The sequence below is a fragment of the Centruroides vittatus genome, unplaced genomic scaffold (genome assembly GCF_030686945.1).
Source record: "Centruroides vittatus isolate TY-2023 unplaced genomic scaffold, ASM3068694v2 contig_2157, whole genome shotgun sequence".
In the NCBI taxonomy this organism is placed as follows: domain Eukaryota; kingdom Metazoa; phylum Arthropoda; class Arachnida; order Scorpiones; family Buthidae; genus Centruroides; species Centruroides vittatus.
The window spans coordinates 40,818-53,294 of record NW_027121345.1 but is presented as its reverse complement, the minus strand read 5'-3'; the positions used below and the strand labels follow the sequence as shown (position 1 = coordinate 53,294).

The 12,477-nt window shown below is 31.3% G+C and overlaps 1 protein-coding gene across 1 annotated transcript in view; it reads right to left on the bottom strand.

Annotated features, from left to right (window-relative positions):
* Nucleotides 1-12,477, bottom strand: part of LOC136970752 (serine/threonine-protein phosphatase 2B catalytic subunit 3-like) — a 66,540-nt gene that overhangs the window by 22,119 nt on the left and 31,944 nt on the right. Inside the window, exon 4 of the mRNA XM_067265205.1 lies at nt 3,769-3,863. Within this exon, the coding sequence (XP_067121306.1) occupies nt 3,769-3,863 (95 nt within the window). The remainder of the gene's footprint in view (nt 1-3,768; nt 3,864-12,477) is intronic.

Below are 12,477 nucleotides of genomic sequence, written 5' to 3'. Positions count from 1 at the left end.
ACATAATTATAACTGTAGATTTTTTGTTATTGCTATACGTTAGTAAAAATACTTAAAACTACGCTAATATTTAAAAAATCTTTTATGCAAATGATTTTATATCACACTAAACACTTTACTTCTCCAATTGTCAAATTTATTGGGGATCTTATCATTGTCTACCTAAATTCCATAGTAGTTTAAAAGCTTTTGGTTCCGTTGTGGGGAACAGGTTTACATAAACTTTCAAACACTACAGGGATCCGAAAACACTAAGCACAGTACTGTATTCTAAATCTTTTAAATAAGCATTTTCGTCTGGAGCAAACAATTTAACATCACATCCCTGACACAGTTTATCGTAGAACAGTTTTATAATAATAATAATAATAAAATCGAGTGAATCTAATACTGTACTCGCAAATCTCTAATTTAGCCTTCTGCTCCAATCGTGTAAAGTAATCGTTTTTGCTTTTGTTATCCATTTTCAAGCGGATGCCAAGTAAATTGCATATCTGATGTTCATCCTCTTGCACTTGATGTTCTTTTTTGTAACTTCGTATTTTCTCATTCATCCCGTGCCCTCTTCGTCCCTTAACTATAATGCAATTTTCCTCTCCTCTCCATTTTACACTACCTTCTCTTTTTAGTGTTTCTTCTCCCGTTGCTGTCGTTATTTTTTTTCTTTCCTACAATCCTCTCTATGTTCCTTTAATCTAAGTCTTAAGCTTCTTGTCATATGTCCTGTACACGGGACATTTACTTCTTTAGTTTCTTCTATTGGTATTATGTAAATTCCAGACGTCTTCCAATTGCTTCTTCTCTTTCTCGTCTCTTAACTTACCAACTGTCGCATTTGCTTTCAAAACTATTATTTTTATAATCAAATAATATAGCTGGATATTTAGCCAGCTATATGATAATAAGGCTAAAAAACTGTACATAAAAGTTGGACTAAAGGTAGGCGATTAAATTGCCATCTCATATTAAATTTAATTATTAGAAAGTAATTAATTCAGAATATTCCAAAAAGAAAAATCGATTCAGAATGGGACTCAAACCTACAACCAGTGCTAACTGTGCAGATGTATTGCCAATTATGCTACTCAGACCTATATAAGCTGTGATCAACAAGAAACGGGACTGTTTCTGCTGTTCGGGGATAGCACTAAGTAAGGTATTTTTGCCACAGAAGATCGCTGCCTTAGATATTCAAGCATCGATCTGCCAACTGGTGTTGAGATTTTTAAACCGAATAGCTTGCTACATGTGATTTTGTAAAGTCCTATTAATATCGTTACGAAATGACATATAGCAAGCTGTATTAGAGCAAACATTAAATTTGGGAAATCTACCAAAGAAATCTTTCGTATGCTTCTGGGGCCTAAAGCAAATAAAAGACAACTAAGTGACGGGCAAGACAACAATCTTCGAGACTAAAGAAGGCAGGGTAAATAGAGTACAAGCAGCATGTTTATCTTTTTTTTTTCCTTCTTCCAATTATAAAGGGATTGTGTACTGGAAATTTGTTCTTCCCCGACAGTGAATTCAGACTTTTGCTGCGATGTTTCCAGATGTTGGCTTGAGAACGTTTGTCATTAAATACCAGAACTGTGACCCAACTGAACCTGGTTCCTTCATAATACAACTTCCCTACATACAGCCTTCAATATGCAAGCATTTTTGGCAAAAAAATGTCACGACAGTCTTTCCCCTCCCTTCTCCTAGCCAGATTTAGCCCTTTGTGACTTCTTTTTGATACCCAGAATGAAATCCAGAGCTCAAAGGGTAGATGGCATTTTGATACAGTCAATAAGATCTGGTCTATATCATAACAGCTGCTACAGAATTTGACACAATGACTTCCAACAAACATTTAAAGTTTGGCAACAGTCAGGATTGCTGTTTAAGTTCAGAGGAAACTACTTTGTAGGAAATGGCAGCTATATTCAAATTAGTTGAATATTAAAATCTTTAAAAACCAAATCCAATTTCTTTTTGACTGCAGTTCATATGGTTATATCTTCTAAATCAGTGGTTCTTAACCTTTTTATACTCGTGACCCACCAAATATTTCATAATTTTTGACCCCCATTTTTACTTGTTAAATTATCTGTAATAAATTGATTTTTTAATTATTGCTTTATTTTTTATATAATAAATGTAAATCATAACTTTATTATTTCATTATCTATTTAAATAACATTCAAACTTCACAATTAAACATGAAAACTCATTAATTTTTAACAGAAAATAAAATAAGAAACATGTCGATAAATCGATCCAAATGTCGATGCTAAAACTAAACTAAAACTAGAAACACTCACAACTTGTGGTAAAGATTTTGCGTATCTTTGGGAAAAATATTTAAATTTTCAAAGCCAACTACTAAGCCTACTGTTTTTCCTAATTATTTTTAAAATTCCAAGCATTAATAGTTTCTTAGAATTACTTTGGAATAAAAGAAGTAAATACTGTGGTGTAAGTAGCATATTTGCATTTATTTCTTATGTACTAACAAAGTTGTATATGTAGAAAGAAATAAGAAATAAATAAAAAAAACTAAATAGGAAAACTTTATCTTTCTTACTTCACTTTTCAATACGATATTCGGTTATACATCAATTTTTTTTTTTTTTAATTATATTCTGAAGGAAATTTTGCATAATTTGGCGGCCCCCCTGCAAACTTCTTACAGGCCCCCTGTTAAGAATCACTGTTCTAAATGAATTGGTCTGGAAACAAAGATTAGATAAAGGTCTGAATAGCATAATTGGCAATGCATCTGCATGATAAGCAGACATCAAGAGTTCAAGTTCTCTCCAAATTGATCTTTTCTTCCAAAATACTCTAAACAATTTCTTTAATTTTAATTATTAAATTTAATATAAGATAACGACTTAAACATCTACTTTCGTCCAATTAATATAATATCTATAATTATTTAGCCTTATTATAAGCTGTTAAAAATCCAGTGGAATCATTTGATTATTAATATCTGTCTGACTTGATTTTATAGATAATTATAATAAAAATATTCTTTCTTCTCCAATTTTTTTAGAAAATTGGACTATTTGCATAGAAGATCATCATTATCCTCTGTTCTTTTTATTCTATTTTCACATCTGCATTGCTATCATCTTTTCTGATCACAATAAAGAGAAAAATTAACACAGGGAGAATTGTACAAAATGAAAAAATAACAGGAATTGTAGAACAAGCACTAAAAAGAGAAAGTAGTATAAAATGGGGAGAGAGGGATAGAAAAAATATGAATTTATAAAAAAAGGACCATCAAGTGCATAGTGATTAACATCAGATATGAGGACTACATAGCACCAGCTTGAAAGTGGATAACAAAAACATTTGAGTGGTGCAAAAGGAACAGGTTAGAGTTTAGGAGCATTAGATTGATTCACTTATCATTTTAATTTTTTATATAAAACTATACTATAATAAATTCTGTCCAAGAATAAACAATAAATTAGATTATCTGCTCAAGATGAATGTGTTTGATGAAAGAATTACTTACTTATGTTGGAAATATTTAACGAAAAACATCTATCTATTAGTTAAAAATACTTTTATTAATTCTACCTATAAGGATGGGTCAACAGGCTTTAAAGTATTTGGAAAGTAATGTAAATATCTCAATAAAACAAAAAATATAAAAGTAATAGACTTAATTCTTAAAATAAATTAGATATGATATTAAGATAAATTTTTTAGCTTAGGAACTTAAAAGTAATTAGTTCTGTAAAAAAAATAAAAATCTCTTTATGTACCTACCTTTATTATTATATACATCTAAATAATTAGGTGCAGAAAATATGGTTATCAAAGAAGGAAAACCTGTTGTTTGACTTTTTCTATACATGCGATACCTGTAAGAAACAAATTCAAATTGAACTTAAAGTATTATTCAATTAAAAACTATAAATATCCATACAGTAGAATTCATTATTGTAATCACTTTGGAACTCACACACTAATAACAATAAATTCTATTGATGGCATTAAGCAAGATAATTAAATAAGACTCTAATTAGTATACATCTTGGTATTACAGACTCTTACATTAATCAGACAAGTCAAATAAATTGTAAAATTTATAATTTAAAGATTTATTAATTAACAGTAATTTAATTCATACAGTATTGTTTGTCTGCTGTTTTTTGCAGTACCCTCTTTAACACAGCTAGCATGGAGCCATGGAAAGAATCAAAAATGCTAGTCCTTCTTTCCATGATTATTTACCGGAGAGTTTTGGTTCTACAAGATGTTTTACTACTGTATGGCAATGGTATTCAAACATTTTAACAGTACGCCCCGAAGGTAATTTTCCACGACTCCGTTTGGGGTTGCGACCCATAGATCGAATACCACTTATAGTGTGGTAAACCTATCAGCAATTTTAGCAGAATTAATTTTGAGAAATATTGAATGTAATATTTTCTCAGCCCTTCTCGTAACCCGTTTTCTGCTCCTATACATTAGTTATGTAGATGGGATGGAATCACTGATGAATTATCACAATTTATATAGATTTTTGTCTTCTGTATACTCTTCTATTAATTTTACTAAAGAAAATGAAAAAGGACAAAAAGATTAATTTTCCAGACCTATTAATTTGTAGAACACCCACAGGAATTATTCAATTCAATTCTTTATTGTATGAACCTTAGTTCATTACAAGAAGGTTAAAATACAGTATTACAATAAACTGAAGTTAATAGAATTTAACAAATTAATTAAATAGCTTAGTACAGGATAACAAAATAAAACGCACAGAAATAATCATTTTTTGGAAATGTGATAAATTAATTATACCTTTCTGGGATTTAAATCTTGTCCAATACCTTTTTCTATTTATTTCAAATTTGATGTAGTGAAAGAACATGTGTTCCCAAGTTTCATACATTTGAAAACTACAGTTACTGCAAATTCTCTTAGGGTCTATTATTAGTGTACTGTTATATGTCAAAATATAATTTTGATCAAATCTCAGCTGTAGAATTAATTTCTTTACCTGATAACTTATGTCCATAAACAAATAATCCTCACACGTATAAATTGTTTTAAAAATACAATATACAGTAGAGAGTCGTTAATCGGAATCAATTGGGGACTGGGGTTGTTCAGATTAGTGATTTGTTCCGATTACCGATTATGCACGAAAAAATACAATAACCTGTCCGATGTTCAAATTTTTCTCCATTGCGTGTCGCTTCGTGTTGAATTTTCGTCGATTTTAAGCCTAACGAAAATTTTTGTAATAATAATCGAGGCTATCGTATCGTTAAAAATTATTTCTTTATTTTGTACAAACAAAATAAATATATTGAAGAATATAAAAACATGAAAATTATACTTTAAAAGTAAATCTAGTATCAAAAACGTTCGATTCGGCACGACACAGTCCGACTGAAAATCGTTCCGATTACCGGCGATTCCAATTACCAGGGTTCCGATTAACGACTCTCTACTGTAATTGGAAATGCTTGTTCTTTTCCAAGAATGACTGATCTTCTTGTATGCTCTGTTCTCAAAACACTTTAATAATTAACATTTAATAACTTTCAATCAAATGAGGATCTTGGGACAACCACAGAAATGAAAAAACATGTCTAACAGATTTTTCAATACCAAAGTCCAGTTATATGTAGAATTATCCATCATTAAACTTAATTTATACAGTTTGTTATATAGCTACTTTAACATAACTGTTATGTAGTTTCATCAGTTTAATCCAAAAGAAAAAAATTATTGCTTTTATTATTAATACCAATATCCTAGAAACACCAAAAACTCCAATCATAACATATAAGCTGAAATTTTATGGTATAACATATAAATTGCTCAGAGATATAAAGCAAAAACAATTTCCATTTTATAGGAATAAGTGATTGCCCATACAAGAGCATCATATGAAATAATTTTATATAAATATGAACAAAATTAATTCTAGCTTCTGAAACAATAGGCCACATAGAACCCATTGCCCTTTTTAGCCTTACGAATACAATAATTTTTAGTCTGTAAAAACTATCCAGAAGATGAAAATAATACTCCTAGGTATAAATAATTTGAAATGACTTGCATTGGCTGATTATTAAAAAACCCATCTCTCTCTGGGTGAGCGTCTACCACCCTTCTCGAACACAATCACTATTGTTTTTGAAACATTTATAGTTAATCCATAGTCAGGACAGAATTCCTCTAGAACTGTGATTTTCCTTCGTAACATGGAGTATCAGCAAGGATTACAGTGTCATCAGCATACCTTAGTATATGTAACTCAATTCTATCAGAGAGAGAAATCCCAGGTAGGTCATATTTAGCAAGTTGCACTATCAATCTATTAACATATAAATTAAAAAGCAGTGGGCTCAGAATCTCACCCTGCGAAACTCCAATGTCGATAGCAAATGAATCAGTCATTTTGGCTGCAATCTTTACTCTTGCAGTGGCTTTGAGTATATGTCAAGACTACGAAACTGTTCATTCATACCCATTCTTTCTAATACAGACCATAAAACTTTATGATTAATGGTATCAAAAGCAGATCGAAAGTCTACAAAAGCAGCATAAAGTTTTCCTCTCTTTTTTTTACAATTTCAATTGCTCCAATGCACTTAATACAAATATTTGATCCTGGCAAGATCAGCCAGGTCAAAAACCTGCTTGCTCCTGACACAGGATATCATATTTAATAATCAAATCTTATAAGGATGATAATTTTTGAGTTCATACACTTCTTATAGTGGTATAGTTCTTATAGTTCATACACTTCTTATAGTGGTATAGTTCTTATAGTTCATACACTTGAGTTCATACACTTCTTACATAGTTTTTTTTTATATATTGGAATAATTACAGATTCATTTTTTCAGGAAAAGTATATTTTTTTTTAACAGAGTTAAAAACTCCCAATGTTGTAAGAAGAAAACTTTCTGGAAAACAATTTAAATATTGTGTTCTAATAAAATCAATTCCGGGTGAGGTACCAGATTTAAAACGGTCAATAGCTCCTTTTGGCTCCTCAAATGGAAAATCTGTAAAACATTCTGTTTCTATTGGAAACACTTTGTACACATCCATCGACAACTGTTCATCTTTAAGAAGTAAAGAATGTTCTTTAAAGAATTTAGTAGCATAATAATTGAACCATCTTTTCAAAGGAATTCTTGAATTACTCAACTATTAATTATTTGCCAAAATATTTTAGTTATTGAATGTCACCAATCTGCTATTTAAGTTCCAAAAATGAGACTGTTTTCTCTTTTGACATAATAATTTATATTCTTTTAAATTATTTTTATAGAAAACAGAACATTCATTTGTATTTAATTTTTTCACTTTCTTAAACAATTTCCATAAATTTTTTCTCATGGAGAATTATCAACTCATTATCATACCATGCGTTTGATGTATGACTTTTACAAGTTACAGATTTAACATCATAAATTAAATCCAGACAAATTGCCACTTTAACTATATATTCTACCAGATTGTTGAATGTGAGGTTTCCTCCATATTCATCTAATAGAACTTTATCCAATTTAACAGCAAATGAAGATTTACATTCATCCTTCCATAATGCATATTTGCCAGCATATCATCTATTAGGAACTCCTAATGTTATCAAAAGGATCTTTGAAAAAAAAGCAGGTGAGAGATCAGAGCCTATCTCTGGAAAAACACATAGATCATTTACAACATGAGAACATATTTCTTGTGATACTATGACAAAATCAATTACACTGCCTCCCTTAGTTGCATGATAAGTAAAATCACCTTCTTTATCTCCTGGTAGTAAACCATTTAGACACACAAGACTGTTATTTTTACAAAAATGATAAAGAAGTTTCCACCTATTATTAACAGTAGAATCATTTGTAACCTTCAAGGCAATTTGTCAATCACTGGTAAAAAATGACGAATAATTGGGATGTCCCATTCTAGCGTTAAAATCTGAGCATAAAATCAAGTTAGTTCCACGTAGCAAGTAGTTTTCTGTAAGCAACAAAATATTCTTGAAGTAATCATCAAAGTTATTGTGAGAACCTGGACTTCAAATTAAACAACTTAAACTAAATAATAAAGTTATATTATCTGTCAATTTCACACCTGGGACCATCTCTTCATCCATGTTGTCAGCATCAAAAGAGAGATTTTCCCATGACCTTCTGACATGCTGTCCCAATTTTGTCAATTTAATATGACAATTAAGGGCCAGCCAAGTCAGTTATCATCAGTTCCTCAACTGAGCCAATTGTTTTCCTGAGCCTACATTATTCCAGTTTCATATACATCATTTTACTCTATTGTCAGATACATCGTCCTTGCCCCATTAATGGATACTCCGGCAATTTCCTCTATGGAAACATCATCCCTCTTGCATGCGGCCATATTATCGACTGTTGACCTCTGGAATAAGAACTATTGTCAAGAACTTTTCTCTTACAGACCCAACCAGAAGCTTCAAATCCTTAAAACTCCTTTACAAAGTATTTAGCAATACGCGATCTATTGTGAACGCTCTCGCTCTCATGCGCATCTGATTTATTCGCACCTACAGATTCCCAATTGACTCGGTAGTCTTATCTTATTAGTTTTATGTGTAAAAATCCTATGAACAAATAAATGGGCATTTTTTTTGTATAACTTGTCTCTGAATGCATTACTTCTGCCACACTGTCTCATAGTCCTCCTCCATCTTGAATCTGATCACCTACATATGCACCCACTCGTAAAACCGAAGTCAAACAAACACAAAATAAACAGCTATCGTGGCTTCTGTTTCCACAGAATGACACATAGTGGTATCATCTTCATGCAGCATCAAAGAGGTGCCAACCCTCTGGTCACATTATTGTTAGGCGGAATATATGACACTATTCCACCTAACAATAATGACATATTGGTTAAGTCTTCAGTAAATAATTGTAAAATCAGCACAAATTGTGACTGAAATATCAGTTTAACTTCAGAGACTGCATCTAATCTAAGACCAACAATTAATCCACAACTAGGTCTTCCAGGACCCTCACAGCTATGTGCTACCTGATGATAAATTTTACAATCATTAGAAAATATTAATTGAATTACAAGAGATGTATACCATGTTTCTAGCAGACAGAACACATCCATTCTATATATGAGATTCCAGAGATTAGGAAAGCAATATTTATTATTTAAATTTGCAATATTATACAATAGAAGTTTCATATTATCAGTATTATCCAAGTGCAGAACTTTATATTTGTCATCCTTGTCTTTTATGTCATTGTACTGTTTATCATTGTAAACGATATTGCTAAAAATGATTGTTTTCCATCTGTCTGGATAATTTCACCTTTGTAATTACATGCAAATGTCTTATTGTCTATGATTAATCTGTTATATTGCAATTTAACATTCCTAGCTTCTTCTGAATGCATTTATTTACCGTAGAGCCTTGATTTATTTCTGATCGTCCTTGTATTTGTCGAGTAGTCATCGTTAATGAATATATTTAAACCTTTTAAATTACTAACATTTTTATATAGTTTTAATTTATCTTCATAACTGATTAACTCACAAATAATTAATCTTTCCCCATTTGGTTTAAATTTTCCAATTCTAGAAATAATCTAAATATTCACATATGTAACCTTTAAGTTATTGTTAAAAAGTTTCTGAACATTAACTAAGCTATCGTCCATTTTATCGTTACTTTCTATACCCAAGATTACAATATTTCTTCTTTATCTTCTAACCTCATTAACTTTTCTTAGAAGTTATTACATATTGCATCAATTTCCATAATTGATTCAACATAATCTTTTTCTCTATCAGTTTCAAGAACAGAGAGTTGTAATTTACTGTTTGAAGAAGCTTGTAATTTCAACAAAAGTCTAATTTCTTTTTGAATGTTAATCTCCTTTTCGACACTTACATAAACAAGACCAGCTGTTCCATTGACTCCTGACACATTCTCTTTGCTTCCCATTCATTTTCTTACATTTTGTGGCAATCCATCTTAATGTAATGGCAAAAAAGTTTTCCTTTCCTGAGATGGAAAAAACAAAAATGAGTCAAATCACAAGAGAGCAAGAAATTAATGCCAACAGCCATGACAGTCAGACAGCACCCCTCTCACACAGGTATTAGATATGATGTGCATCATAAATTAAATTTATGCCCTTACATAATATTTGCTACATCTTTCCAACCACCAGGGTATGTTACAAATGTCATTATTACACTTATCTATCGGGCTTATTTGCTTCCATCCTCACAATATTTAATATGCAAGTAATTACAGATAATTGCGAACGACAACCCACAAAGCAGGATATATGCCTGCAAAATGTAAATACATTGTGAAAGCCCAAACTTGATAAAAAAATGTTTTTGAAAGAAAAAGAAATCATAAAGGATATGATTATATCTTTTCCCACAGACTTGCTTCCTTGTCCAAGGTGACACATCGAATGTGTCATCAGGAACCTAATGGAAAAATCACCATTGAATCGTAGAACTAAATAGTATTAAAAAAGGGCAAGAGTAGCAAGGGGGAGGATCCCCAAAATAAAAGAACAGGATCGATGATGACAGGAGAGTTTGTTGATTATATCAAGTTGTTTGAAGAAGGTTCACTATTTCATGGTCAGCTAAAGTTCACCTTTTGTAAGTTGCCAGCCCCGACTCCCTTGAAGAGTTTCCTGACTGTTCATCTGTTTAAGACATTGGAAACAAACTATTGGATTTACATCCACCTATATTAAAAGCTATTCCATCTTAGAACAACCTCCCAACGATTGGCTTAGCTACAAACTCAACAGAATATCTCCAGTGCCATCCAGACTATCTCTAGGAATTCCCAAGGTATTTATCATTTCAGGAACGAGTATAAACTCTCTCTCTTGCAGCTAGAGACCTAGTATGATAGCCCTTTTTATATAACAGCTTATCTGATATTTTACACTGTATGAAAACCTTATTAAATATGCCAAACTATATAGCTAACACTAGTAGGTAAATATGTGTAAATTAGTCTATACCAGTGGCGTGCCGTGACATTCGATGATAGGGAAGCTGTGTTTCTGTAAGAAGCCGACTTACACGGGCAATCAATTAATTGCGCGTCAGGGCCCGTTCGTATTCGTTTGTTCGATAAGCCAGTAAAAACCGTATACTTCTTTAAATGTATTTTTAATAGATTATACGACGTACTTAATAAATAAGAAAGTTCAATATAATTACCTCCGTTATTAGATTCAATAAATTTCCTATGCCCTCTAAATGCCAATTCTCGCTTTGAGAAAAAACATAAAACATCTATTAATTTAGATATATCTATTAATCGTAATTATCTCGTTATAATTTTCAATATTTATTTTATATTGTCTACCAATGTTAAATTCTATTCCTCTTTGATTTCCAAATTGCTTCAATTTTACGAAACAATCGTCATAAATGTTATCGTCAAAATGTAGAAATTTTTTGTCGACGTATTTATATTTACTTTAGGCATTGGTCTTTCTCTTTTAATAATGTTTTCTTTTCCATTATACGGTCTCGAGCCAAAACTTTTTTAAAATAAATTTTTGAATCACTAACCACGATATAAGGGCTAAAATTAAAATTATCAGAAAAACTTACTTGGTAAAACAAAATGTGTGACGAATATACATACCTAGTACAAAAAATTCTTCAATTGTACGAATATACTTTTAATGAAACTTATAATTAAATATAACTTTGTGAAGAAACGTACATAAAAATAACAAAATACTCTGTACTTTTTAAATCTTAAAACAATCCACTTAGTAAAATACTGTAGCTCCCTACGAGTGGCTAATGAATGGAATCAGAGACGGTCCAGGTAGGTCTGGGCGTGCAAAATCCCGAGGGTGCCGATACCGGTCAATGTCAAATGCCTCTTTTGTCGCGTCACTAGTATATATCAAAGGACGCGACGGGGTTGTTGTAGACTTTAAACGTTTCTCGCCATAGCTATAAAAATGTAAATATGTTAAACTTAACAGATTGTCCGTCGTTCGTTTTCTAACTAATTCGTTTTAGGATCGAGTGTTCGCGGAAATTTCCAAAATTTACAACTTTTTGGTCACTCTCATTGAACTGGAGAAATTTCTGTCTTTATTACATCTAATATTACGAAGTGAACAGACCCCGCTGTACTCGGCAAGAGATTGGTTCGGTTAAGCTTCTGTTTAAGTAAAATTTCGGCTCTTTCATCGGGGTTTTATTTATGTTTCTAATTCCCTAATCGCTTAATTATTTAACTACTTCTTAAATAGAAATAAGTCGAAACCGGTTACTTTGTACTCGAATATCTGTAGTCTCGAGGAAAGAAGTGGAAAGAAATTTTTATGACAACCGATACATAAATCGTAAATTTAAGGAAAATAAATTCTAAAGCTTTTTTTGTACCATTGTACGTCTCATTCATTAAATTTGGTTGTAAATGATGCAGCCAAACTAACAGTT